Below are 27,931 nucleotides of genomic sequence, written 5' to 3' on the forward strand. Positions count from 1 at the left end.
AAAATTGTACGAAACATCCGCGACCATTTAATCAATGTCAGAAATACATGTCCTCCGGCGCCAAGTCTAGAGACTCAAATCTTTCTCTAAGTCAACCTTAACATGTAACTGCTCCATCGATCAACCTTGGCGGGGTTAGCAAATTGCAAAAATATCTGTCCCGTTTACTAGGGTGAAAGAAAGCCAATATCGGAGAGAATTTCTAGGTCGACTAGCACTTTAGTCGAACACGAGACAACTAGTCATCTTCACGAGGTCTCGAGCTGTTGGACCAACATGGATTAAGAGTATTCGCGAACAAACATAGATATGTTTGAATACGTATAATTACTCCAGGTGAATACATTGAGAATTGGAAAAACTGGAACGTGATCTTAAAAATTAGATCGATTACTGAGAATTGTGGTATTTACAACAAAGCAGCCTGTTCAATCAAGCAACAAAGCAAACTCATCGATTCATTTCACGCAAACTCTTCACTTTACACTCCATTTTCACCACGACAACTGATAGTCGATAGACCTCTCCACTTAGGTTATTTTTAACTCGCGATCATATGTGAGAACTAAGGACGGGTATAACACAAGTCCCCCAGGTCAGCCTAATTGAGTCATTCCATGTTATACTAGTGTGCATCAGCAAATTGGTGTCAGCTTTGTTAATGTCTGTGAAAGTTTTAACCGACTAAATCGGCTTTAAATTTCTATAGTTAGAGGACTTTTATAGAAGAAACGAAGCTCGAAGGATGACATTGAAAGTCCAAGGAAAAGTTCTAGGGACTTAAAACGATTTTACGACATAATCTATCTGTTTCAGTTACCTGCAACTCCCAGTCAGTTCTCCATACCATGAAGGCTAGTGCAAGGATTTGCATTGCGATCCCAGAAAGCATTCCGATCCATATTCCCTACGAATCACAATATGTTAGGTGTTACGGAAACAAGATGCAACTAGAGGCACAGACTTTTCATTTCCAATAACAACAGCTATCAACGCGTACTTTTTTCCGGTCATATAAGAGGCCTATGTCAGGCTATCAGTAGCAAAACTCCAACAAAAAACATGTCCCTTGAAACTGTTCATGTTATGTTAAACTGAAGTTAAATGGTTTGGGAAAATTACAGGAAAGGAAAATGAAAAGAAAGAAGCAAAAGAAAATTTCGGTTCTTTCTTTTGGTTCTTCGGCGTAAACAAGAAGAAAATAAACAGGAGTTTGTTTAGTAACAATCGATTTTTATTTTCTTTCGGATTAAAAATTGTGAAAGGCCATCCGTGATTTTCATTTCTTTCATATTTTCCTTCTCCTCGACAAATCCAAGATTCAAACATTGCATAAACGTAATATGTACCGAAATTGTGTTTTACGCAAGTCTGCTTTTAGCGAATAACGCTGCTAAAGCTTATGATCACAAAATCTAAAAGCAATATGCAGAATTTAGACAAATATTTTCCCCTCAAAATTGGAACACTCAAGACCTAGACAATTGGCTTATTACCTTAACTTCAAGATCAGCAACATAAGCAAGAAGAACTCCTATTGGAATCCCAATTACATAATAGCAACAGAGGTTTATAACAGCCACTGTACCCTGCAAACCGGCACCAATGGCCACCCCTGAAAAACATCGTCTCAAGAGTGAATAAAAGAAAATGCGCGAGGAAACAAAAAACGAAAAAAAGTAGGATTATCATTTTTCAAACGACAACGACACAAGGCAGAATGACCATACTGTCCAAGGGGTCAATTACCCGTGAGCACCGGCTGAATGCTATTGAATAGCATTGTGACGGCAAGTAACACGGAGAGGTCTGCAACAGTTTCGATAACTTCCTCATTGCTTGAGAAAATGTAGCCGATGCTGCTGCCAAATATTAAACAAAGGATGCAGAACACCAACCCAAGCAGGACTGAAGTAGCCAGAACAACTATAATCGAAAACTTCACAGCTTTCGCATCACCTCTTCCCAATTCATTTGCAACACGCACACTGCAGCCAACCCGAAAAAATAAGAAAGGAAACCAAATTTAGTGAAGGAACCGCAAAAAAAAAAGTTGTCAAAACAAAAGAAGACGGCCATGACATACCATGAAGCACCAAGGAAACCGAGGCACACCATGAACTGCCAAGCACTGACATTAAGGCTGCCAAATAAGAAGAAAAGAAAGAGAGTAAAGAGCAATCTCTAAGAGTAAGTAACGAGTAGAATAACGCAAATTATTAACTAGTGAATGATTGTACCAGATCGAGAAGGCAGAAATGGCAACCTCTGCATTTGACATGTATCCGGCGATCAGAACTAAAATGGAATTGTACCACAACTCTAGGCTACAACATAAAACGAAATCAAAGATGAGGGATTATGAAAATTGCAGGGTAGCAACATGAAAAGTGAGTGAAAAAAATTAAGAGCTTAACTGAACTAATAAGGAAGTTAATAATTCAAGGCGCCTCGCCTGGGCTCAGTCAAGGCACTAGCCCTGCGCTTGAAAGAAGATTTTTACATTATGTGTTGTTTAGAATTTAACATTTAGAAGAAAGTAAAACTAGATTTACCAAAGCATTACGCCGGAGGCTACTGAGAGCTTTATAAGAGGCCATAGATCAGAGAAGGCAGCTTTGGAGAATCCTTTCCATGAGAGAGGGCACCAACCTCCGAAAATGTACGCAAACTCTCCGAACACCGCTAGCCAATAAGATATGTTCAATGCACCCATTGCGCCAGGTAATCCAAGGCTCAGTTTCGTCACGAATAACCAGGACAGGACCAAATGTAAAATGAATGACCCAGCTGAAAGCCACCCTATGACCATGTTCTTCAGCTGTGCTTGCAGATACATTTGGATGGTCAAGGAGCAGACTAAGTTGTAGATGTAGGGAATGAACCAGATGGAGATTGTTCCGGCTACTTTTGAGATCACTGTTTCTTCACCAAGTAGCTCAAAGATTTGTGTTGCGAAGATGAACAAAGGGAGCAAGATAGTCGCAGTGACAAAATCAACAATCCAGGATCGTTGCAAGTATATACCCATCATGTGGTGTTGCCCTGCTCCAAATGCTTGCCCACAAAGAGTTTCAGTTGCACTCGACATTCCCAACTGCACGCAAGTAGGCAATCGTAGATAAAAACCGAAAGTAGAAAAAATAGATGCAGTCTAAGTGTATACTACATGAGCTAAATCGATAAAAATCTCCCAAGAACAGACATGTTACGAGTGCATGTTTGCTTGACATCAAGAAATGTTTTAACACAAAAATGAGAGAAAATACTCACACAAACAACCATTTATGTTAGTTATTACGAAGAATTTTCATCACTTCTTTTTTCTGGTTGGTCACCACATGTAGTGACGACATAACTACATATGTACTCGGCACATATACATTGATTTCCATCAGACTAATAGAACCCGAAAGTGGATGCAATTCAAATCTAATATGACAATTTGAACCATGCCACTTACTAAGTAACAAGATAGAAAACAAGAGTAATAACGTACTAGTATCCCCATTACAAACCGCTCAGTCAGTGTTTGTACAAGTGCGTAGGCTGCAAGATCCAATTCACTTATATGTCCGATGAAAGATTGTGTCACCACCAGGAGGCCAAATGACGTTACTCTGGCTAAAATCCCAGGAGCTGCAACCCTCCATATCTTTTTGGATTCAACCCAAATCCTCCATTTTAGATCACTACGACCTTCCTCTTCTGATCCAAGTAGCCTCTCTTCTACGCGATTATCCATATTCCTGGGAAACAAGAGCATAACAATGAAAAAGTTAGACACTAGTAGTAGTACCTATCCCTTGAAATAATCCCCATTGGCGGTGGTACACATGTGTCCTGTTGTTGATGTTGAGGATTGGCGGTGGCGGCGGTAATAAATGTTTGCATGAGTTGAAACAGGTCTTGTACTCCAATTTGTCCGTTCGGCTGTGGGCCTCCGGTTTGTCCATCGTTTTGTCCATTATTCTGGTTGTCGTTTTCGTGTGAACTGTTTCTCGTCTCTTCCATCTAAAGTTTATAAATTTGAGTTAGGGGTGTCAACAAGCCGTGTTGGCGATCGCTAGTAGTAGCTGAATGGTTATGTTGATTTCAGGAGTATATTGTGCGAGGGTTAACGTTGGCATGACCTAAGGACTCGCGCAAGCATTCTTGTTGACGTTGGCAACGTTGTCATTGGCATCAGGGCTACACGTATTGTCCTTGCTGCTGAGGTCGACTAAATGACGGTAGAGAATGACGTCGTTGACCCTTTTGTACCAATCTTATAACGACTACCCCCACGAAGTTAGGTTTAGGGTTTCGAGGGTTTCTAATTATCATGTTAACAAATCAATTTTGAGACAAAGATTTTGAAGTTATAAGAATAAGTAATATTACTATTATGCATACATATTTTTAACCATTCATAATCATAATAATGAAATATCACCCTTTTTCTCCCTTTTTTTTTTTTTGGAATATTAAATAAATAATAGCAAACAAGTCACATATCAATACAGGGAACGTCATATAGACCGGACACATACCATTTACAATTAGCCTAGCTGCTAGTCAAACAAGTAAAGCCTATGTTTTCTCACGGTACTCTCCCGAAATCTAGGTCAGGAGACAACTTGAATTGTACTTATAGTTTAGACTTAAAATAGGTAACAACTTCAATTAGTAACTCAAGTTTACGTTCTTGGAAGTGATCTACCCCATCTACCCAAGGCCGAGAGTTGAACCTAGGCTCAGATACCATTTGTAACGCCCCGATATTTTAAACGAATATCGGCAGCATAAATTATTATTTTTCCAAAAAGATTTCTTTAGTCAACCAAATAAATACGGAAGTATCAACATAGGGATTTCTTTATTTCAACTCAAATTAAAAATACAAAACTTTTATTCAAAAGTAAACATTGGTCTGACAAGCATTGAGCCGACTTCTCATGGAAGATACTGACTCAAAAAAAATATTTATTTAACCTTAATAAAATCTGGCAATTTATTGAAATAACTTCAGAGCGACTCTAGTCTTGATACAGATCCTAAGCATACTCGATCTCTGCCCCTAGTATTCTTCCTGTGTCAAACTGCTCCATCATTGAATCCTGCATACTCTGGCAAATTGATCGCCGAAGCAACCGATTTACCAGGATACAAACGTATTCGTGAGTGATAATTCACTCAGTAGAATAATCCTAACCCTACCAACCCCTTACTTTACAGCTAAGCAGTCTTATCACAATTCATATGGAAATAATAGAATGACCAGCATTAAATAAGTAAATCTATTAGCAAGCCTTTAAATTACCTTCTTTTGAATCTCACATTTCATAATTATACCTGCACCATAGTATCCATCGTCTTACGAACTCATATTTTAAATGTCCTGCTACCTTCAATATCACGAGGTATTAGTAGACTATCCACTCAATTCAGGTCCATCAGGCTGCCCTCAAGGTCCTGCTAGGCTACCCTCAATACCTGAGGTCTTGCCAGGTTACCCCTGAGGTCCTGCTTGGCCACCCTCAATTCAAGGTCCATCAGGCTGCCCTCAAGGTCCTGCTAGGCTATCCTCAATACCTGAGGTCCTGCCAAGCTACCCCCGAGGTCCTGCTTAGCCCACAACCTTTCATCTGTTCCCTTTTTCCGTTAACTAGAACAACGTCCACATAATTTCTCTAAGTCCACAAGTCATCCAATATCCCTAATGTCCTTTCTACATTCTCGGTTTAATCGACAAAGTAGTAATTTCATATGATGAGTAAACAGATCATGATATCACCACACACATAGGATAACTGAACCACTGTACACCTATCTATAGCTAGCTTAAGTACAAACCAACTTCACAACAATCTTGATACGTTTTCATAATAGAGTAATTGCAAGTTGATCGATAATAATAACAATTCATAAGAGTCAATGAAACAATAAATTATTAATAGTTCGAAAGACAAAAGAATTTCACAAAAAGTATTTGTTACTTTTGGATTTTTTTATGATTTTGCACCTACGGTTCATTTTAGTAATTTAAGTTCAACAGTTAAAAGAAAAAAAATGGCGTCATAGACTTTTTACCCTTCTAGAAATATAATAGTCTATAGGTATCACTGGATTGCCTAACATATTTTTCGATAAAAAATAAAATACATAAATATTATTGTAACTTATTTTGTACCTTGTTTTATCATAAAAATACAATTCATTAATCATCATTCTAAAATAATCATTACTTTACTATAGTAAGGTTCAGTGAATGTTTTTTTAAACATATTAAAATTTACATGTAGCACGAACAGTTAGTATACAATTATTCTCAACATTTTTATGTCACAACAGTAGCAAAAGAAACAAGTCAAAACATAGTCTAGGGCCAAATCCAAAACTAAATACTTACAGGGGTCAAAGTGTTATTTTAACAAAATATGTCAAATCCTACTTCGTGGTCTACTGTTCACTGCCGAGGAAAACAAAGGAAAAAAAAAGAAGCTAGTCTCGACCGCGACATAAATATCGATTTTTTTCGTTCCGAATCATAAAATCAATACATAATCAGATAATATACTTAGAAGAAGGTAGGATATGGATTATAATACCTTTAATTCGGACAAGGCGATTCGGTGGAGTCCGGTAGGTTTTCGTTTGGTGGCGAAAGATTGATATTCTAGCAGCAACTTAGGGTTGGAATAACTTGACCAAACATCTGCCGTTTTGGATGATTCTTGTGTCTCTCGCGAAGACCACTCTAAGTAGTAGAAAAATGGAAGTTTAGAAGGATCGCTAAATCTGCCTGGAAATCAGAATTCGAGAATTTTACCTAACTTTGAATGGTGATAACTCTATCAATTCTTGACCGTTTTGGACGTTTCTTGGGTCGAAATCGAAGCTCTCGACGCCCTCTACAACTTTCGTGAAGAAACTTAGGCCTAAAAACGACATCTACAACTTTCGTGAAGAAACTTAGGCCTAAAAACGACAGCAACTAGGAGGAAACAGGCCGTGAATAGAGGGATGTGATATGAACGAAAATCGAAAGGGTGTGATCCCTCTTTTCTTGTTTTTTTGTTTTTTGTTATTAGGAGTGTTGTATTGTGAGAGAGGAAAGAGGTATTTATAGAGGAGAAGTATAGAGGTGGTGGAATTTGGGAGGAGAGAGATATAGTTTCAATAGAATTCTAATTAGCGTTTAGATACGAAGGATAAAGGATGAATGTATATCTCTAAAGTATAATATGTTTCAAATACAATTTTTTTTTTAGTAATATCAAATATACACACAATAATGTAATTTAATTAATAAATTTAACTAATTATTGAATTAGTTTTAACATTTCAAATTTGTATTAAAAAAAAATACGACAAAAATCCGGATCGTTACAGAAATATTTTATTTTATTTTATTACGTGGTATCTATCCGGTACTGAAAATTTTTCTCCCACAATCAAACTCGTCATAGGAAGTACATCCACTGACCAATCGTATTTACTTGGGCTATATACTCTTTTATTTAAATTAAAGCAAGCTGAAAAAGACAGTAAATTTAATGTACTCCCAGTCTCCAATTAACAGATTCTTTGACTTTTATTTTGAACATATTTTTTTTACTTTTACAAGCATACTTAATACAACTAAATTAAAGAGTTTAGAAACGCATTTGTTAACTCCTCCTCTGTTCCTTCTCTCGAGGGATATTTTTTTGGTAACACGGCCCCTTTAAAGTTTAATATAAACTAAAAGGAAGTAACATTGCAGAATGGTCAAATAATTCATTCTTAAAAGAAAAGAAGATAGTTTTGTCAATAAGAAAAGCTATAGTACATAAAATATATCGTATGTTTAAATTATGATAATTTGTGATTTTCATTATGTCGATTTTTAATTTTTTAATACATATTTATAATCAAGAATTGAGATTGTTTTGATTCAAAGATTAAGAAGGAACTTGTAAATGTAACGTAAGTGCTCACGTTTCTTTTGTAATAATTGCGCAAACGCCACTCTCCCAATTCCAAAACCCTATACGCAGCTTTCTCTCTCATCTTTCTCAGACAACGACTTCTGTTGTCATTTTGGTTTCTTTCTCTCTCTCTCGCTCTGTCTCTCTACACCGCTCTTTCCAATCTCCACCGAGGTCTCGACGACAAATCCAAGCTGGGCCAAGAAACCTGCGGGGAAGGTAAGATAAGGATACCCAGCGAAATCTTTCGAATCTTTCGAGTTTCGAGTCCCGTCGGAAGCTGGACGAAGAAAGCCTGCCAGCTGCATGGACGGTGGGAGCTGGGCCAAGAAAGCAAAGGTAATGGGTAACCATTTTGGAGTTTGGTTGAATTTGTTTCAATTTCTTTAACATGTAGCAAGTGATTACTCAACGCTCTCCAAATTTTTTGGTTTAATTTCTATAGTGATTACCCAACGCTCTTTGTTCTAATAACTGAGTTGAATAAACAAAATAGTAGACAAAATAGCCAGTTTGCATACCCCATTGTAATATTCTGAGTGCTTAAATTTGTTCCCTTTAGTGAGTGCTTTAGTGATTAATTTGGGGCATTGATGCATTATACTGATTACTCAATGCTCTCCGCTTTTGGGTAATGTGATTTGGGGAGTAAACTCATCTTTCAAGCCTCCAAGAGATGGTGCCTTGCTAAGAGACATTAAAGGCATGAAAGTTTCGTTGAATAGGAGATTAGTTTCACATACTGCTTTGTTGGGTTTGATTGTTCCAATACAGAAACTCTGGGTTTAGAAACAAAAATAGTTCAGAAATAAAAATTGGCTTTGTGGAGGAGAAAGAGTGCCAGAGATTTTGCAGCTTCAACTTGCTTATGAGAGGTATTTTCTGTTGTCCACCATGTGTTTGTTAAAATGCATGTTGCAAAATTCATCTCTCTCTTTTATTTGTAGAGACTTTGTAGTGAACTAGAGGGCTTCTGCAGATTTTTTTTTTCTCCTTTTTGAACAACGTATATGACTGGAACTTTACTCTCTTCTATTTGCAGAGACTTTGTAGTGAAGTAGAGAGCTTCTGTAGATTTTTTTCCCCCTGTTTGAACGGCGTATATGACTGGAACTTGAACATCGAAAGGAAAATTTCACAATCTACATCACTTACTTTTGTGTTGGTGAAACTTTGTTTGGCTAACTGAAAATTTCACAATCTACTTTATTTTACTGTTGCATATATGTATGTATAGCCAAACAAACTTTGAGCCAAACTTGTTTGGCTTCCACAAGGAAATTGACAGTTCTTTGTAGCTAACTTAAAAATTTAGTTGGGAGAGTGCCGTAAGCACGAGTAATTCTCTTTCGTGCCACTAAGAAGAGGATCACATACTACATACTAATGAATCGATTTAGTGTTTGAGCCACTAGCTAGCAAGTGCCATAGGCACGGGTAAAAGTGGAGTAATTTTGCCATGTGAGCATGAGATAATTAGAAAAAAGAAAAGAATGAGCTATATGTCCGAAGGCACCCTGATTTTTCGAATTCTCAGTTGACAGATCTGTGCTAGATTTTCTTTTCTTTTGTCTGTGCGTACTTTGTGTGTGATGAGATGCTATGTTTGTTCTCTTAATTGCGGTAAATGGTCTCTCGACACACACAAGAGAGAGAGAGAGAGAGAGAGAGAGAGAGAGATGAGGGACTTCAAGAGTGAGCTAGAGTGGTACTGATAAGTGATATGAGAGAGAGCGAGAGAAAGAGAGAGAGAGGGACTTCACGAGCGAGCTAGAGTGGTACTGACAAGTGATATCATATTTTTGAAGTAATGCATATGTTCTGTGCAATAAATAAACATGTGTATCATATTTTTTCAAGTAGGTAGATATCTGTTCAAAAAAAAGAAGAAGTAGTATTTGTTCAAATATTTTGGAAGTACCTCCACGTGGTATTCCGGACCATTTTACAATCACGCGTTTCCGTCGGGTCCATACACTTGGTGGTAGACAAGAATGTGTGGTCATAAAATGATACGTAGTATCAAGTGGCCGTACTCCCGAACTGTTATATAATTTCACGTCGATAAAACCCTTTTTAGAAAAGAAAGAAAGAAAGTAGGTAGATTAATAAATACAGTAGCTGCAAAATTTTATTTTAACTTAAAGGAATAATAGGCAGAGCAGCAGAAGATCAACAGAGTTAAACTCAGGATTTGGTAGTTAAGTTGAAAAGGGCTGGGGTGGTTGTTTGACTTCCCTATTAAATTAGTACAATGGTGCGGCATAAAAGAGCACAAGAAGGAGAGAGAGAAGAAAAACTGGGGATTAAAAGACCCTTAAAATTCGTTGGACCCACCAAAGTCATTTAATTCCCCCCAACCACCCCACAAAATCCTTAAAAGACCCTTAAAGTTCGTTGGATCCAGCCACCCAACTCATTTAATTCCCCCCCTCCCCCGCCTCCTTAAAAGTTCGTCGTTGGACCCACCCACCCAACTCATTTAATGCGCCCCCCCCCCCCCCCCCCCCACAACTCATTTAATTTCCTCCCCCCCCCCCCCCCCCACATCCTTAAAAGACCCTTCCCCACATCCTTAAAAGACCCTTCTCTTCGTGCAAGGGGGAGTTCGTTGGACCCACCCACCCAACTCATTTAATCCCCCCCAACCCCACTCATTTTATTCCCCCCCCGCCCGCCCGCCCGCCCGCCCGCCCGCCCGCATCCTTAAAAGACCCCACCCCTCCATCCTTAAAAGACCCTCTCTTCTCTCCTCTTCGTGCAAGGGGAACCCGAGCCCTGCAGTGAGCAAAAAAGACTGTAATATGCAGCCCCACAAAACGGCGTCGTTTTGTGGGCAACTTGCACACCACACGCAGACAAGGCAGCGGATGAGAAAAACTAATGGCGTGGAAAATTATTCAGTGCTTTGGCCTCCCTAAAAATAGTTGTTCCAAATCCTTACAAGCCCATAGAATGCACTTCACCATCGGAAATCCCTCCATTTGCCCTTCTCCGCTTGCCGCCGGCGACTGTAATCCATCCCCAGCGCCACCATCCACACCCAACCGGACTCTCTCTCTCTTTCCCATGCCAACATCACTCCTCTACCACAGCTTTATGTGTTCCCAAATTCCCTTCCCCTCCGTTCGGTGATAAAATAGAATGTTGGGTTTGTTCGCCTTGGGATTCCTAAATCAAATCGAAAATGAAACAGAAAAAACATAATCAACAGATCAAGAAACCCACTCCCTGGGATTCAGAAATGAAGTCAAAACCAAATAAAAAATACCAAATTGAACGACGACGAGACTTTCGCAACGCAGGTTGGGTGAGGACTATGGCACTGAGGATGGATTATAGTCACTGGCAGCAAAGCAAAGAAGGGGATATGGATAATTTTTGCTGGTGAAGTGCAGAGGAGAGAAGGGGAGAATTTGATTTAAGGGTCAGGATTCAATTTGGACAGCCGAAGCACTGAATAATTTTCCACGCCATCACGTTTTCCTCATCCGCTGCCTTGTGCGTGTGTGGAGTGTAAGTTGCCCCCAAAACGACGTCGTTTTGGGGGGCTGCAAATTACGGTCCACTGCAGGGACTCGGGTTCCCGTGCGGGGACCATGTGTTTGAAGGGTTTTTTTCATTTTGGAACCCATCAAAACTGAAATCTCTGCAAAAACCAACACGAATTCTCTGCAATCTCTAAGTAGTTCCGTCAAAATCACTCCGGCAACAATCTTCTGGATTTGGAGTCGAAGAAATGAGAGATTCGCCAAATGGGAGAAATGAATGGACAGAGATTCAACTATCTTCTGGGATAGAGATCCATTCATTCTTTGACGTTTCACGTTTGGTTTAGGACGGTAAACGTGAACGTGTGGATCTGATTTTATGCGAACTTGAGGGCAGCAACAAGATTGTAATATAGTATAAAAAGACATACTTGAAGAGCAAGATGAAAGCGAGAATAGAAACAAATTGTAATATACCTTCAATCTTGGAAAAATGACGGCTAATGATGTGTTTCAATAATTAATACCCGTCAAAGATATTTTCAGCATTAACAAATATTCTTAACTTGTCATTGGCGGGTATTAATTATCAAAACACATTCTGAGCCGTCATTTTCTCTTCAATCTTTGAAGAGCAATCCCCTGCTTTTTGTTCTGTTTTCTTGATTATATTTGCTCGGTCATGATATCAGGGGTTTATACTTTGAAGTCACTTACACTGTTTTTGTTTTTTATGTTTTGATTTCCTGAGCATTTCCTCTGAAGTGAGTGCTCTGGTTATATTTGCAGAGCATGGAGCAGGGGACGGGGGAGATGAGGAGTGAGAGAATAGAAATGAGGACTGGCCCGAGAAGGGGGAAAAATATTATGAGTTGGGTGGTGGGTGGGCGCGTCCCACACCAACTTTAAGGGTCTTTTTTAAGGGTGTTTTTTTAAAAAGAAAAAAGAAAAGAATGTATTTATTTTTTTTTTTGTTGATTTAAAGTCATTATTAGCATAGCACAATTAGGGTTCCTGCCGCTTGAATTCAAGTACTTGGAGTACAAGTAACTTCAAAACGACTGATCTACTAGTTAATAATATATTGATTGGTCTAGACAATTTAATTAACACTATGACCAGTCAATGCAAGCCACCTCACTTGCCTTGTCTTTAACGGAGTATGTTCTTTCATACTAGAATTGTTTTCACGCTTAAGTTTCTAATCACCTCTGAACTATTAATCAAGCATATATATATATATATATATATATATATATATATCATTTGTGCAGCTGATCAACAGACTAATGCGGTAGATGATTCCGAGTATTATCATCATCATGGTGGCGGATATTACGGAGGTGGATGTGGAGGTCGATATGGTGGCAGCGGATACGGAGGTGGATATGGAGGTGGCGGTTATGGAGGTGGCCAAGGTGGATACGGAGTCGGCGGTTACGAAGAAGAACGGAATTAAAATTATAGGCGGCTGAGTTAAAATATGTATGAATAAAGGAGGAAATCTAATCCGGCCCTTCAGATTAATTATAGTCATGTACTACGTAGTTCCTCTGTTAGGGCGTGGTTTGTATTTTTCTGTGTTTGATTTTCAAGTTGTGTTAAATTATGTAGTATTGTTTGAATGTTTTTTAATCGGCAAAAGAAAGGAATTTATTACTAGCATTGAATTAAACAAGTTTACGACGAATTCTTTTTTTTATAACCAATTTACAATGATTAAAAAAATTCAAAGTATGAAGGTATCACAATGAGCATTGGTAGAGGTATATAGGGGCCGTGGGGGGCTCAGCCCCTCCATAAATTTGAAAATATTAAAATGTAGTATAATTATTAATTATTTGTAATCAGTATAGCAAATCTCTGAAAATATAAATAATTTGTATGTGTGGGTGCATAATTTACTTTTAATTTATTTGTCCAAAGAAAGAAACAATGATTTTGATTTTGAAATACGTTTTTGTAATTGGTGTTTTTAGGTATGGTTGGATGGAATTTCTGCTAAACAAAACCAGCACTTAAATAACCCTGCAATTTGGGATATTAATTTGACTCCATTTAGCAGAGTTCAAATACGAGAAATTTCTGAAGTTGTAAATCGAGTTTTTTGTTTTTATTTTTCCGACTATCGATAGTGAGTTGCATACAAAACTCAGAGAAAAGGAGGCTTATTGCGTGCGGCCAAAATTGTTGCAAGTTTATTTGGTTAACACAATAAATCATGAGTCCGTATACATGCAACTTTGTCATCAATACATCATAGACAAACAACCTCGCAAGCCCAATTCTGGCATGAATCAAACAATGGGGATTGTGTAAAAATTGAAAAACTAATTACATCTGAGTTAATATTTAGTTAATCTGCAAGTAAAAGATAAAAACATAAAATTAAGTAGTTTGTTAAAAGGGAAAATTTCAAAATACCTCCCAACCTTTACTTTAAATTTCAATTTTAAAAAAATCAATTTTACTCCTAGCGTTATCTTCGGACTAATCAACGAGAGCCATAGAGTCAAAATTTAATTATGACCATTTAAGATAAAATGATCAGAAAACTAAGATCTTCGCACCAGTTCAAATGGATTGAAAATTGAAACATTTAATTTTTAACTATATTTTTTAATATATAAACGGTGTAAAAAAATAAGTGTTCCAATTTTTAATCCGTTTGAACTGGTGCGAAAATCGTATTTTTCTGATCATTTTATCTTAAATGAGCATAATGAATTTTTGGCTCTAAAGCCTTTTAATAAGCACCCTAAGAGAGACCTGAAACTAAATAAATAGTCTTCGGATTGAAAAAAAGGGGATAAGCAGGGATAATCAATCTTTGCTTTTACGTTTGAAGTCGTTTGTTTTGAATTCTTTTTTTTTTTTTTTTCTGCAGAGACCGTCTTATGCTTTTGGAGAGCTGATGAGTACCACCACTTTATTCTTTCCGCCAAATTTAAAACCCCATTTCGATATTGTTTAGTGACCGCGCAATATGCCGATATCCTATGTCTTCATTGTCTATTTGATTCAGTGGCATTTTCCAATCATCATCAGTTGCTATTTTTTTCCTCATTATAGTATATATGCTTGTGTTATTATCTGAGGGACAAAAGTAGAAGTTGTTTTGCACTTCCTCTATTTATTACTCCCTCCGTCCCTTTTTTTGTGTCTAGTATTCCATTTTGGGCTGTCCCTTAATAAGTGTCCATTTTGTAAAGTTAGGGGGGTAAAAGTTGGTGTATTGTCTATTTTGTCCCTAAAAGTATATTTTATTTTGAAAAGTTAGTGAGTAAAAATGTAATGATGATGGGTAAGTAGGGAAAGTGGAGGAAAAAGTTGATGTGAAAGGTGTAATGATGATGTCTTTTTAATAAGTTGGAGTTACGAAGCAGGACATTTAAAAAGGGACGGAGGGAGTAGATAGTTATAGCTATTTTAGCACTAATGAGTTGAAGAGTGTATGCTGCCTCACAATCTTGTTGAAGAGATGCATTTTCCATTTCCTGTTGTTGATGCTGTATACGGTATGCTTTTAGGAGGCAAGACTCAAAAATCTCCAGCGAAGGCTTCAAGTTCCCTTCGATGGTTCTCTTGTGGAACATCAAGTAAGCCTTCAATTTTCTGATTTCAAACATTCCTTCTGCTTCATACTGTTCATAATCATTTTGTTTTTTCTATTTTTCTGATAGAAAACATTCATTCTGCCAGTTTCACACCAAAGATGACAGCCATGGATGAAAATGAACCTCCTGTTCAACTCTCAATTATCACAGGTGTAAGGTGTATGCATAACAGTGCAGAAAATGGAAGTCAGTATAATTATTGTCCATATAACAAATTATAAGTTGAAGCTACCCTAGAGTCCTTGGCTATTGATCCCTAATAACATGTGAATAGATATGTTCAGCAGCATAAAAGTAACCCTAAAAATGGTTTTATGATGTCTTTGGCATTCTCCCAATGAATTCAAAATTTTGCTGCTTCTTATATGTACACTGTATGTCCATATAGTTGGTAGTATCTTTTTCCAAGATTTTTACTAAGAAAATTTTATGATAAGTAGCTATTTTCAGGATGTAATGTGGAGTAGGTAGGTTTAATCATTTCGACTTGGAAAAATAGAAAATTAAAACTGGAAACAATGAGAACAATGAAACCGACATCAAATATCCTATATGGTTACGTGGTAATTTATAATTGTAGACTAAAATGTTCTGTGATGAAACTCTTCTTAAAATTTGAGATTGGTAAAGTATATGTATATCTGTACTGGAAGTAGAGTCCAGAACGAGATACAATTCGATGGTACTTTATCATTTCGCGGCATGTTGTTAATGTGTGCTGGTATCAATACTAATGCCTTTTCATGTGGAGGGGCTTGCTTTTTATTTCATTCATGTCCAAGAGTTAAAGTGCTTAGGGATAATTCAGTTTGATAAAGTGAGCTAGGAATGAGGATATAGGGGCATGGAGGTGTGGTCCTAGCTTTTCTATTAGTATCTATATGGATTCATGCGCATACTGATTTGTTTGGTAAAACATATTTTCCTTCTAGTTTGTTTGATGTAGTCGCAATGCAATGCGTAGTTCATTTATAATGGTTAGTTAGATGAGCAATGATTATGAGCGTCAAATTGTAAGGTTGTAACAGAAACTGATATTCTCGTTGCAGGATGCCCTTAAACAGCTATGGAGATTAGCTTACCCTGACAGGGATCTCCCACCCCTTAAGTCAGAGCTTTGGAAGGACATGGGTTGGCAAGGATCTGATCCTTCAACAGATTTCAGGTAAGTAAAGTAGGTGCAGGTTTGTACGATATTTTTCGTGTTAGTCAATGTGCAATATAATTTTTTAATGTTATTTCAGGGGTGGCGGTTACATATCATTGGAGAATCTTATCTTTTATGCTAAGATGTACCCGGTTTGTTTACTTTCCTTTTCATTGGGTATATACTTGGTGATTGATTATCCCTTGGTTTAACATAATTGATTTTTTTTTTTTGCTATAATTTGCAATGTATCAAATGACTGAATTATTAGTGCCTTATCCCTTCTATATGGAATTTAGTTGATTTGCATTCTCATTCATGCTTGTCTGAATTTATAATTGAAGACGATATTTTGCATGATTTATATTCTTTCTTGTACTTTTTTGTTTTTGTTTTTCTTTTCATAAAACCTTTTTTTAGACGATTTATGCATTTTCATAGGCATGGTGTACTTGTTGTTCAGAAATAGTACTAACGATTTATGCATTTTCATAGGCATGGTGTACTTGTTGTTCAGAAATAGTACTAATCCAAGTGATGAAAGATTGATTTTCATAGTTATCTCAGAATGCCACGCCTTGTGAGAAACTAAGTGTAAAAAACAAATAAATCAAGTTTTGCCCCTAAGAAAAAGGTCTATAATGCCCTTTGATTTGCGGATGTGGACATGTGTGTTTATTGCAAGTTTAAGTCATATAGACTTGCAGTTAAAAAAAAAAAAGGTGATCTAGACTTGTTAACCTCTTTTTTTAAGGGAAGTTTTGCACTCATTTTGGGATTACAATAAGTTGGCAGTCTTGAGAACTATGTTTATAACATGCGCCAATATAAAGTAACACTGACTCCTGAAATTGTCTGCCACACTTGCAAATGTACCTTTGGTCAGTGGTACTAACTCTGCTAAGCTTTATGTTTCAATTTGCATAGTACTTCTCAAAAGCATGTCCTACTTACTGTTTTCACGACTTTGTGCTTGTTTTGAACAAATGTGATGAGATTTTGGTTTGTATCTCTTTTCAGGGTGGAAGTAGTTTTCATGACCTTTTTCTCCTCTAACAGGATGCATTTCAGAACTTGTTGCACAAAAGAGATGGAAGCAGAGCTGAGTGGGAGTATCCCTTTGCTGTAGCCGGCATCAATGTTTCGTTCATGTTGGCACAAATGTTGGATCTGCAATCAGGTAATTGATTAGCTTATATTGAGGGGGGCCTATTTGTTGTTGAGTTGCATAACTAGTACATTCATTGTTGATGACATCATATGTAGATCTGCAACTTGAGATGATGTTCAATGGTTAAAAAAATTGTATCAAAGTTTAAAATGCTTAGGTGGAGTTGTGGAGAATGACGGCTATAAAGCACCGACACTTCTAGAGATCGCCATATCTATGTTGGATCCTATGGGGACAAGTGACGCCGGGGACTCACGGGTACATGTATGGGACACGCCACGTGACGTGTCAATTAAATTGTACTCCCTCTGTCCCATTTGGGGATTCCTACATTTTTTAAGGGACTGTAATGATTACATCAAAAAGTATGTAACTTACCAATTATGACCTATCAAAAAGTGATTTGATTGATGCAGGTAGTAGTACTTCAATTAAAATATAAGGGTAACAAAGGAATTTTACCAAGTTTCTATGGTTGGTTTTGAGAAGTAGACATGTATTTTGGGAAGTCCCGAAATGGAATATGGAATTATCAAAATGGGACGGAGGGAATAATATTTTTTTATGGAGGGACACGTTGAGGACACGTCGGGGACACACATGGGACACGGCAGGGTGATTTTTATAAATTTTAAAATCTTTTTCGCAGTAAAATGTTTATAATTTCAGAAGTATTGAGCAAAAAGTGTTATATATAACATTTGTTTATGTGCATAGGCATACTGCGTACACCATCAGTCACCTCACCAATGCATTAGAGAGGAGTACTAACTTAAATATTTAGTAATTACAATGTAGGTTTGCATAATCAAAAGAATTATTTTAGAACCGTGTCCCCTGCCTTGTCCTTGTTCCTATGTTTTAAGAGTAGTTGTGTTCGCATTTGTGTCTGTGTCCCCCCATGTCCATGTTCGTATATGTATCCGTAGAATGACCATCATTGTATTGCTAACTCCACAAAATCGTGTCATAGAATGACGATCATTGTATTGCTAACTCCACGAACTCATGTCGTAGAATGACTTAATTTTTGCATGGTGGATCAACTCGATAACTTAACTACTTGTGCCCTCTACCTTAGTCTTTTAGTCGAACTCGTGTTGGGTGGTGTGATTCTTGCAGGGAAGCCAAATTCTTTGGCAGGAGTACGGTTCTTAGAGTTACTGATCGAAGATGAGATGGCATTTGACAACCTTTACTGTGTTGCCTTTCAAATGATGGACGCTCAGTGGCTAGCAAAGCGGGCTTCATATATGGAATTTAATGTAAAAGACATCCCAATTACCCATTTTGTCTGTCGATTCCGCATTATTTATGTATTGAAAATGACAATGTTGTGTCAAGTTTGATCTTACGTGTTTGGGTTTTGGGCTGTTGTTTTGTTTCTTCAGGATGTTCTGAAGTCAACGAGGACACAGCTAGAGCGTGAGCTTGCGCTTGAGAATGTATCCTTTGTGAAAGATTTACCGGCTTACAACCTGCTGCAACAACGATTCTCAAAGTTTTAATTTACTTGTTACGTGTTGTTGTTAAATGTTATTGCAAAAAACTAACAATGTGATCATGTATAGAATTGTAAATTCTGTTTATTACGAAAATCATTCATTGTTGGATTAATAAGAAGGTAGGTTCCTTAAAATTTTGTGGTGTTTCTAATGTCATTGTGTTAGTTGTTTGTTCTTTCTTCATTGTGTCATTGTCTCTATATAGTTTTGCAAATCTTTACAAAAGATGTGTTATTTTTTCTCCGTAAAAATTGCTCGTATAGGATTTATATTTTGCGGCTTTCGCCTTCCCATCGGATGAAAACTTGGTTTCTCAATGGTGCAATTTTCCTGTGTCAATGTGCAATTTTTCGATGCTTATGCGTATCGATTTCTTATTTTCTTTAGATGGGAAATGGGAATTGACTTCTCAAAAATTAGAAAATAGAAAATCAAAATTAAATAAAACAGCATTGCTAAACCTTTAACTTTAGCAAAAAGCAGCACAGGCAGTATGTACTTGCAAACTGTAGCAAAATTATGAGCCCCAATTTCACAGTTGTTAGCAAAACATAGTTAGCTTAACTCAAATCTCCCATGTCTGGATTACCCATATTGCCGAACTAACGAAAACCGACGAATTTCTATGGTGGTTTTGGAACCTCTAGGAGTAGAACAATCAAAATTCGGAGAAATTAATGAAACATGAAAATGCCTTCTACTGATATAGATAGTTCTTCGAGAAATCTCCAGCTCTCCCAAGTATCAAGCATGATTATTGAGGTTTTCATCTGGTTCCTCGGGTTTCAAAAACCATCGGCCGAGCCGTTCGGATGCCTTACTCACCTGCAGGACGAAAGAAAAAAGTTATCGCGGCACAAATTACTAGCGTCCTTCAGATCTCATTGTCCTTTCAAAATTGCCCAAGACTAGAGAATGATTAGAAGAACGCGAAAAATCAGCACCGCTTAAGCAATAGGAAACATCCGACAGCAATGTTAGGGGGAAAAAATGGTACGAAACATCCGCGACCATTTAATCAATGTCGGAAATACATGTCCGCTGGCGCCAAGTCTAGATACTCAAATCTTTCTCTAAGTCAACCTTAACATGTAAATGGTCCATCGATCGACCTTGGCCGGGTTAGCAAATTGACAAAAATATCTGTCCCGTTTACTAGGGTGAAGAAAGCCAATATCGGAGAGAATTTCCAAGTCGACTGGCACTTTAGTCGAACACGAGACAACTAGTCATCTTCACGAGGTCTCGAGCTATTGGACCAACATGGATCACGAGTATTCGAGAACAAACATAGATATGTTTGAATACGTATAATTACTCCAGGTGAATACGTTGAGAATTGGAAAAACTGGAACGTGATCTCAAAAATCATATCGAATACTGAGAATTGTGGTATTTACAACAAAGCAGCCTGTTCAATCACTCATCGATTCATTTCACGCAAACTCTTCACTTTACACTCCATTTTCACCACGACAACTGATAGTCGATAGACTTCTCCACTTAGGTTATTTTTAACTCGCGATCACATGTGAGAACTAAGGACGGGTATAACACAAGTCCTCCAGGTCAGCCTAATTGATTCATTCCATGTTATACTAGTGTGCATCAGCAAAATGGTGTCAACTTTGTTCATGTCTGTGAAAGTTTTAACCGACTAAATCGGCTTTAAATTTCTATAGTTAGAGGACTTTTATAGAAGAAACGAAGGTCGAAGGATGACATTGAAAGTCCAAGGCAAAGTTCGAGGGACAAAACGATTTTACGACATAATCCATCTGTTTCAGTTACCTGCAACTCCCAGTCAGTTCTCCATACCATGAAGGTTAGTGCAAGGATTTGCATTGCGATCCCAGAAAGCATTCCGATCCATATTCCCTACGAATCACAATATGTTAGGCGTTACGGAAACAAGATGCAACTAGAGGCACAGACTTTTCATTTCCAATAACAGCAGCTATCAACGCGTACTTTTTTCCGGTCATATAAGAGGCTTATGTTAGGCTATCAGTAGCAAAACTCCAACAAAAAACATGTCCCTTGAAACTGTTCATGTTATGTTAAACTGAAGTTAAATGGTTTGGGAAAATTACAGGAAAGGAAAATGAAAAGAAAGAAGCAAAAGAAAATTTCGGTTCTTTCTTTTGGTTCTTTGGCGTAAACAAGAAGAAAATAAACAGGAGTTTGTTTAGTAACAATCGATTTTTATTTTCTTTCGGATTAAAAATTGTGAAAGGTATCCGTGATTTTCATTTCTTTCATATTTTCCTTCTCCTCGACAAATCCAAGATACAAACATAACATAAACGTAATCTGTACCGAAATTGTGTCTTAGGCAAGTCTGCTTTCAGCGAATAACGCTGCTAAAGCTTATGATCACAAAATCTAAAAGCAATACGCAGAATTTAGACAAATATTTTCCCCTCAAAATTGGAACACTCAAGACCTAGACAATTGGCTTATTACCTTAACTTCAAGATCAGCAACATAAGCAAGAAGAACTCCTATTGGAATCCCAATCACATAATAGCAACAGAGGTTTATAACAGCCACTGTACCCTGCAAACCAGCACCAACGGCCACCCCTGAAAAACATCGTCTCAAGAGTGAATAAAAGAAAATGCGCGAGGAAACAAATAACGAAAAAAAGTAGGATTATCATTTTCAAACGACGACGACACAAGGCAGAATGACCATACTGTCCAAGGGGTCAATTACCCGTGAGCACCGGCTGAATGCTATTGAATAGCATTGAGACGGCAAGTAACACGGAGAGGTCTGCAACAGTTTCGATAACTTCCTCATTGCTTGAGAAAATGTAGCCGATGCTGCTGCCAAATATTAAACAAAGGATGCAGAACACCAACCCAAGCAGGACTGAAGTAGCCAGAACAACTATAATCGAAAACTTCACAGCTTTCGCATCACCTCTTCCCAATTCATTTGCAACACGCACACTGCAGCCAACCCGAAAAAATAAGAAAGGAAACAAAATTTAGCAAAGGAACCGCAAAAAAAAAAAGGTTGTCAAAACAAAAGAAGACGGCCATGACATACCATGAAGCACCAAGGAAACCGAGGCACACCATGAACTGCCAAGCACTGACATTAAGGCTGCCAAATAAGAAGGAAAGAAAGAGAGTAAAGAGAAATCTCTACGAGTAAGTAACGAGTAGAATAACGCAAATTATTAACTAGTGAATGATTGTACCAGATCGAGAAGGCAGAAATGGCAACCTCTGCATTTGACATGTATCCGGCGATCAGAACTAAAATGGAATTGTACCACAACTCTAGGCTACAACATAAACCGAAATCAAAGATGAGGGATTATGAAAATTGCAGGGTAGCAACATGAAAAGTGAGCGAAAAAAAATTAAGAGCTTAACGGAACTAATAAGAAAGTTAATAATTCAAGGCGCCTCGCCTGGGCTCAGTCAAGGCGCTAGCCCTACGCCTCGTTGCGCCTCGCACCTAGGCACGTCTTTGACAACTCTCTCTCTCTCTCTCTCTCTCTCTCTCAATGCCATATTTAACCTTTTTTGAAAGAAGATTTGTACATGATGTGTAGTTTAGAAATTAACATTTAGAAGAAAGTAAAACTAGATTTACCAAAGCATTATGCCGGAGGCTACTGAGAGCTTTATAAGAGGCCATAGATCAGAGAAGGCAGCTTTGGAGAATCCTTTCCATGAGAGAGGGCACCAACCTCCGAAAATGTACGCAAACTCTCCGAACGCCACTAGCCAAGAAGATATGTTCAATGCACCCATTGCGCCAGGTATTCCAAGGCTTAGTTTCGTCACGAATAACCAGGACAGGGCCAAATGAAAAATGAATGACCCAACTGAAAGCCATGCTATGACCATGTTCTTCAGCTGTGCTTGCAGATACATTTGGATGGTCAAGGTGAAGACAAAGTTGTAGATGAAGGGAATGAACCAGCTGGAGATTGTTTCGGCTACTTCTGAGATCGCTGTTTCTTCACCAAGTAGCTCAAAGATTTGTGTTGTGAAGATGAAAAAAGGGAGCAAGATAGTCGCGGTGACAAAATCAACAATCCATGATCGTTGCAAGTATATGCCCATCATGTGGTATTGCTCTGCTCCAAATGCTTGCCCACAAAGAGTTTCAGTTGCACTCGACATTCCCAACTGCACGCAAGTAGACAATCATAGATAAGAACCGAAAGTAGAAAAAATAGATGCAGTCTTAGTGTATACTACGTGAGCTAAATCGATAAAAATCTCCCAAGAACAGACGTGTTACGAGTGCATGTTTGCTTGACATCAAGAAATGTTTTAAAACAAAAATGAGAGAGAAAATACTCACACAAACAACCATTTATGTTAGTTATTACGATGAATTTTCACCACTTCCCTTTTCTGGTTGGTCACCACATGTAGTGACGACATAACTACATATGTACTCGGCACATATACATCGATTTCCATCAGACTGATAGAACCCGAAAGTGGATGCAATTCAAATCTAATATGACAATTTGAACCATGCCACTTACTAAGTAACAAGATAGAAAACAAGAGTAAGAACGTACTAGTATCCCATTTACAAACCGCACGGTCAGTGATTGTACAAGTGCGTAGGCTGCAAGATCCAATTCACTTATATGTCCGATGAAACATTGTGTCACCACCAGAAGGCCAAATGACGATACTCTGGCTAAAATCCCAGGAGCTGCAACCCTCCATATCTTTTTGGATTCAACCCAAATCCTCCATTTTAGATCGCTACGACCTTCCTCTTCTGATCCAAGTAGCCTCTCTTCTACACGATTATCCATATTCCTGCGAAACAAGAAGATAACAGTGAAAACGTTAGACACTAGTAGTAGTACCTATCCCTTGAAATAATCCCCATTATATCTGTTAGACAATCAACAACAATCAAAACATGGATGTACAAGATCATGAGTTGTCAGATATGGAATCTCCCCACTATTCTCATCCCCTCAATATTAGTCGACCAATCAAATATGGCCTTACAGGTCTCAACTTTAAACTGCACAAGTACATACCAAGTTCCTAAACTCGAATTCTTATTCTTTCGGTAAGTAAGCGTGTCCGGGCCAGCTCATGCGCACATCAACTAAACTATTCCCCGGGGAGGTACTGCTTAATGTTAGGAAAGTACTCAAAATTAGCTAGAATGAGATTGAGGTGGGACTTACCCTTAGTTTCACTTGGTTATTATCAGCAGGATTTAAGACAAAATGGAGACGATCTGTCATCAGCATCCTTTTGGCAGATAAATAGCAGCTGAGGTTTTTTTTTTTTTTCATTTTTGTTGGTAATACAGGGTGTCCTAGGCCAGCTTGCGTGCACCTCTGATTAATTCCTACGGCCCCTCCCATAGCCTTTTCACTAAAGGTGATAAACAAGCCAAACGAGCCAAGCAAGTGGTTGATCAAGCTTGGCTTGAAAACTTAGCGAGCTCCAAAAATATGTTCGAGCTTAGCTTACTTGTGAGACGAGACGAGCCGAGCTCAAGCGAGCTTTAATCAAACCAAACCCAAGCTAATCTCGAGTAGCTCGAATTTTTTATTCTTTCATAAGGCGAACGAGCTGAGTAGTTATTTGTTCAAGCTTGATTTGAAGCCTGAACGAGCTTCAAAAAAATGTCCAAGCTTGATTTCTTTATGAAACAAAACGATCTTGAACAAGCTCTTAACAAACGAACATGAGCTCGAAGTAGAGTAACTTGGTTCAATTTTTTATTTTTTATTTTTTATCCGAACTTGGTTCAATTAGCAGCACTATTTTTCACACACTTGAACCCAAAACCTTAGGAGGGAGCAAACCCTAATATCCCAAGCCAAGACCACCAAGGAAGCAAACCTCGAAATCCCTAGCCAATACCAGTAGGCCAACCCTAGAGTTATTGCAGCTGTGGTTCTTTAAGTGTATGTTTTCTATCTCAATTGGGCACCCATATGAAGGATTATTCGTATACATTCGGATATATTGTCAACAGTATGTGTAATTGTACGACCAAAATCCCTTGCTTCCCACGAAGTTGTGATTTTTAGGAGGGGATTTCATGGTGTGAGCTGTGAGGTACGGCGCCTAGGTTGGAAAGAGAGGGAAAATTTTTATTTTATTTTATCACGTGATATGTATCCGGCACTGAAAAATTTCCCCTCACAATCAAATTCGGTCATAGGGAGCAAATCCGCCAACCAACCAACCGGATTTACTCGGGGGCTATATACTCTTTTATTTAAAACAAGCTGAAAAGACAGTAAATTTAATGTACTCCCAGTCTCCAATTAACAGATTCTTTGACTTTTATTTTGAACATATTTTTTACTTTTAGAAGCGTACTTAATACTAAATTAAAGAGTTAATTTTCTTGACCAGTGTTTAGAAACGCATTTGTTAACTCCTCCTCTGTTCCTTCTCTCGAGGGTATTTTTTGGTAACACGACCCATTTAAAGTTAATATAAACTAAAAGGAAGTAACATTGCAGAAAGGTCAAATAATTCATTCTTAAAAGAAAAGAAGATAGTTTTGTGAAAAATGGCATCTGTAAGAGGGGAGAGAGGGAATATCTTATTTGGCAATATCTTATGGAAGCGGATTCTTTGCGGTTGGACTGCAGACAATCCATGTAGTCCAATCTCAACCGTTTATCTTTTCATCAAATGGACCATTGGATGTAAAGATGAACGGTTTTAACTTTTTCCCGAAAAAGTTTTTTTTTAAAATTTCGACCGTTAAAAACACCATCCGACGGTTCAACACCTTCCAACCACATCTCTGCAGTGTGGACTGCAGACAAGCCTAATTCTATCTTATTTGATAGCAAGTCCCTGATGCAAGATCTTGAAGTGATCTCTATCAAGCACGTCTACCGTGAAGCTAATGGTGTGCCGATTCATTAGCAAATGACGTCTTGGTCTTGGTGGGAGATTTTCTCATCTACCCTTATATGCCTAGTTGTATTTCTAGTTTGTTTCCTGCGGATTTGGTTGGGGTTTCATACCCTCTAGAATTGTAAACTCTTAATTATATTATTTGTGAAGCGTTCTTCTACCGAAAAAAAAGGAGGGAAAGTGTTAGAATAAGAGGAGAGAAAGGGTTTCAATCCGAACCTCCAAAAGTATATTGGATGGCCCGAATGTGCGGAGCGGGTACGGGATATCACATGAGATATACCTACCCGACACTGCAAAATTCCTCTATCTGTACATATATTTGTGTGTGTGTCTATACACACACACTCCAAAAGTACTAGGCATTTTTCTAAGTTACATTATACAAGGAATTACAAACGAACACCAATTCCTTCGGTGAGATGAAAGTATGGTTATGTGTAAATTTTGTCCGGTCAACAAAAGTTGTCCAATCTCCTTTAGATTTGGCTGGACAAGTGGGAGATACAAAATTGGATTCTTGCTAGCTAGAATATCCAGTACCGCCAGGAAGAGACAAAATGGAAGAAAACAGAATAAAAAAACAAACAAACAGTCCTCCCCAAGCTACCAACATTGTTGTCAACTCGCAACTGTTAGTTGGAGCACAAAAACACTCCCAAAAAATAAAAACTTGGCATGAATTCTAAAAAAAAAACCTATGGATGTATGCAGGAAGTTATTAAACACTAAACACAAGCGAGAGATTGTTTTATAATTTTCAACTCATGTATGAACCAACTTATGCACGCGGCGCACCTAGACTAGTCTCGTGGACCAATCACACTGTCCACATGCAAGGTTCTGTTTAAAGCCAGGCCAAAGCTCATAGCCTCAAATCGTGAGTTGGGATTGATCCAAAGGCGGAACCAGTGAAGGGCTGCCTTGGGCTGTAGCCCAGGTGGACCTTCAAAAAACCCCAAAAAATAAATTATTACTATATGTAAATTTCGGTCCAAAATTATTAGTCCAACCCATTTTTTTTTATAGAAAGAACATGTTTAGTTATGAAGCATGTGAAAATTGATCTTTCTATCAAAATGGAGGATGATTTTTTAGCGAATTCTATGATTATCTAGGCCTTGTTTGATAACAGTGATAGATGAGTGAGTTTCGTATAATATAATTAAAAAATTAAGTTCTCCAATTTTTAATTCGTTTTAATCAATACGAAAATTTTATTATTCTGATCATATTATTCTCAAGAGTCATAATTAAATTTTGTCTCTAGGGCTCTCATAATTAAGTTTCTGCTCTTTACTTGGAACCTTATAGAGCAGAAACTTAATTATGAAAGCTTTAGAGACAAAATTTAATTATGGTCATTTAGAATAATATGATCAACAAAATAATATCTTCACACCGGTTCAAACGGATTGAAAATTGGAGCACTTAATTTTGTAACTATATTTTTTTAATATATAACAGTTTTACAAAATGAAGTGCTCTAATTTTCAATTTGTTTGAACCAGTACGAAGATATTGTTATTCTGATCATATAAGTAAATGGTTATAATTAAATTTTGTCCCTAGAACTCTCATAAAAATATGGCTAAAAATATAATTGATATATATATGATTTAAGTCCGCCCAGAGTAGAATTAATTTCTGGTTCCGCCCTTGGATTGACCATGTCGTGCAAATTTGTAAGAAGTAATGTAAGTGCGGTTTACAATTAGAGGCACTCTTAGTGCATATTTTTGGAGTTAAAAAGTACGAACAAGAAATGGAATGTGATCGAGTGGATTACTGGAGACAGCGAAAAATTTAAGGACACATGTATAGATGAGAAACAGAGACTTACCAGGAAAAACAGAGTCGGCAGCCTTCTGGGATTGAGCTTGCTGATCAAGTTCGTACGATCCACAAGAAAGCTCTCTCTCTCCACACACGAGAGAGAGAGAGAGAGAGAGAGAAGGGACTTGCCAGGAAAAACAGAGTCGGCGGGATTGAGTTTGCTCAAGTCCGTATGATTCACTAGGAAGCTCTCTCTCTCTCGACACACAAACACGAGAGAGAGAGAGAGAGAGAGAGAGAGAGAGAAGAGGGACTTCACGAGCGAGCTAGAGTGGTTCTGATAAGTGATATCTATGTTCTGTGCTATAAATAAACA

The 27,931-nt window shown here is 37.8% G+C and overlaps 4 protein-coding genes and 1 long non-coding RNA gene across 5 annotated transcripts in view; 3 read left to right on the forward strand and 2 right to left on the reverse strand.

Annotated features, from left to right (window-relative positions):
• The window catches only part of LOC131319085 (cold and drought-regulated protein CORA-like), a 27,938-nt gene extending 14,833 nt beyond the window's left edge, over nucleotides 1–13,105 (forward strand). Inside the window, exon 3 of the mRNA XM_058349200.1 lies at nucleotides 12,826–13,105. Within this exon, the coding sequence (XP_058205183.1) occupies nucleotides 12,826–12,902 (77 nt within the window). The 3' untranslated portion in view covers nucleotides 12,903–13,105. The remainder of the gene's footprint in view (nucleotides 1–12,825) is intronic.
• The window catches only part of LOC131319081 (protein DETOXIFICATION 24-like), a 27,429-nt gene extending 563 nt beyond the window's left edge, over nucleotides 1–26,866 (reverse strand). Inside the window, exons 1-8 of the mRNA XM_058349188.1 lie at nucleotides 24,075–26,866; nucleotides 3,500–3,749; nucleotides 2,556–3,097; nucleotides 2,241–2,327; nucleotides 2,087–2,143; nucleotides 1,750–1,988; nucleotides 1,497–1,615; nucleotides 821–907 (exon numbers count right to left, since the gene is read on the reverse strand). Of these exons, the coding sequence (XP_058205171.1) occupies nucleotides 821–907; nucleotides 1,497–1,615; nucleotides 1,750–1,988; nucleotides 2,087–2,143; nucleotides 2,241–2,327; nucleotides 2,556–3,097; nucleotides 3,500–3,745 (1,377 nt within the window). The 5' untranslated portion in view covers nucleotides 3,746–3,749; nucleotides 24,075–26,866. The remainder of the gene's footprint in view (nucleotides 1–820; nucleotides 908–1,496; nucleotides 1,616–1,749; nucleotides 1,989–2,086; nucleotides 2,144–2,240; nucleotides 2,328–2,555; nucleotides 3,098–3,499; nucleotides 3,750–24,074) is intronic.
• LOC131319091 (uncharacterized) lies at nucleotides 7,974–10,049 on the forward strand. The gene is made up of 2 exons (XR_009197884.1): nucleotides 7,974–8,291; nucleotides 8,727–10,049. It is a non-coding gene; the product is annotated as an uncharacterized LOC131319091 (long non-coding RNA).
• On the forward strand, nucleotides 13,180–19,017 carry LOC131321071 (uncharacterized). Its single transcript, XM_058352087.1, has 9 exons — nucleotides 13,180–13,185; nucleotides 13,423–13,536; nucleotides 14,331–14,411; nucleotides 14,974–15,042; nucleotides 16,110–16,225; nucleotides 16,305–16,359; nucleotides 17,267–17,387; nucleotides 18,501–18,643; nucleotides 18,770–19,017. The coding sequence occupies exons 1-9, from the start codon at nucleotides 13,180–13,182 to the stop codon at nucleotides 18,884–18,886; spliced, it is 822 nt and encodes a 273-aa protein (XP_058208070.1). The 3' UTR covers nucleotides 18,887–19,017.
• Nucleotides 19,321–27,925, reverse strand: LOC131319080 (protein DETOXIFICATION 24-like). Its single transcript, XM_058349187.1, has 9 exons — nucleotides 27,623–27,925; nucleotides 23,442–23,691; nucleotides 22,496–23,037; nucleotides 22,095–22,181; nucleotides 21,941–21,997; nucleotides 21,602–21,840; nucleotides 21,350–21,468; nucleotides 20,675–20,761; nucleotides 19,321–19,708 (listed from the first exon to the last, which is right to left on the reverse strand). The coding sequence occupies exons 2-9, from the start codon at nucleotides 23,685–23,687 to the stop codon at nucleotides 19,628–19,630; spliced, it is 1,458 nt and encodes a 485-aa protein (XP_058205170.1). The 5' UTR covers nucleotides 23,688–23,691; nucleotides 27,623–27,925; the 3' UTR covers nucleotides 19,321–19,627.
• Between the last annotated feature and the right edge of the window lie 6 nt (nucleotides 27,926–27,931).

The sequence above is a fragment of the Rhododendron vialii genome, chromosome 3a (genome assembly GCF_030253575.1).
Source record: "Rhododendron vialii isolate Sample 1 chromosome 3a, ASM3025357v1".
Classification (NCBI taxonomy): Eukaryota; Viridiplantae; Streptophyta; class Magnoliopsida; order Ericales; family Ericaceae; genus Rhododendron; species Rhododendron vialii.

What these genes read in the sequence shown, in the direction of transcription:
- LOC131321071 (XM_058352087.1), top strand. An exon ending in GATCCTTCAACAGATTTCAG is followed by an intron (nt 16,226 to 16,304) that starts GTAAGTAAAGTA and finishes ATGTTATTTCAG; the next exon opens with GGGTGGCGGTTACATATCAT. An exon ending in TTTATGCTAAGATGTACCCG is followed by an intron (nt 16,360 to 17,266) that starts GTTTGTTTACTT and finishes CTCCTCTAACAG; the next exon opens with GATGCATTTCAGAACTTGTT.
- LOC131319080 (XM_058349187.1), bottom strand. Translation starts at nt 23,687, where the DNA reads ATGGATAATCGTGTAGAAGAGAGGCTACTTGGATCAGAAGAGGAAGGT. An exon ending in GCCTCCGGCATAATGCTTTG is followed by an intron (nt 22,182 to 22,495) that starts GTAAATCTAGTT and finishes TTTATGTTGTAG; the next exon opens with CCTAGAGTTGTGGTACAATT. An exon ending in ATTTCTGCCTTCTCGATCTG is followed by an intron (nt 21,998 to 22,094) that starts GTACAATCATTC and finishes CTTATTTGGCAG; the next exon opens with CCTTAATGTCAGTGCTTGGC.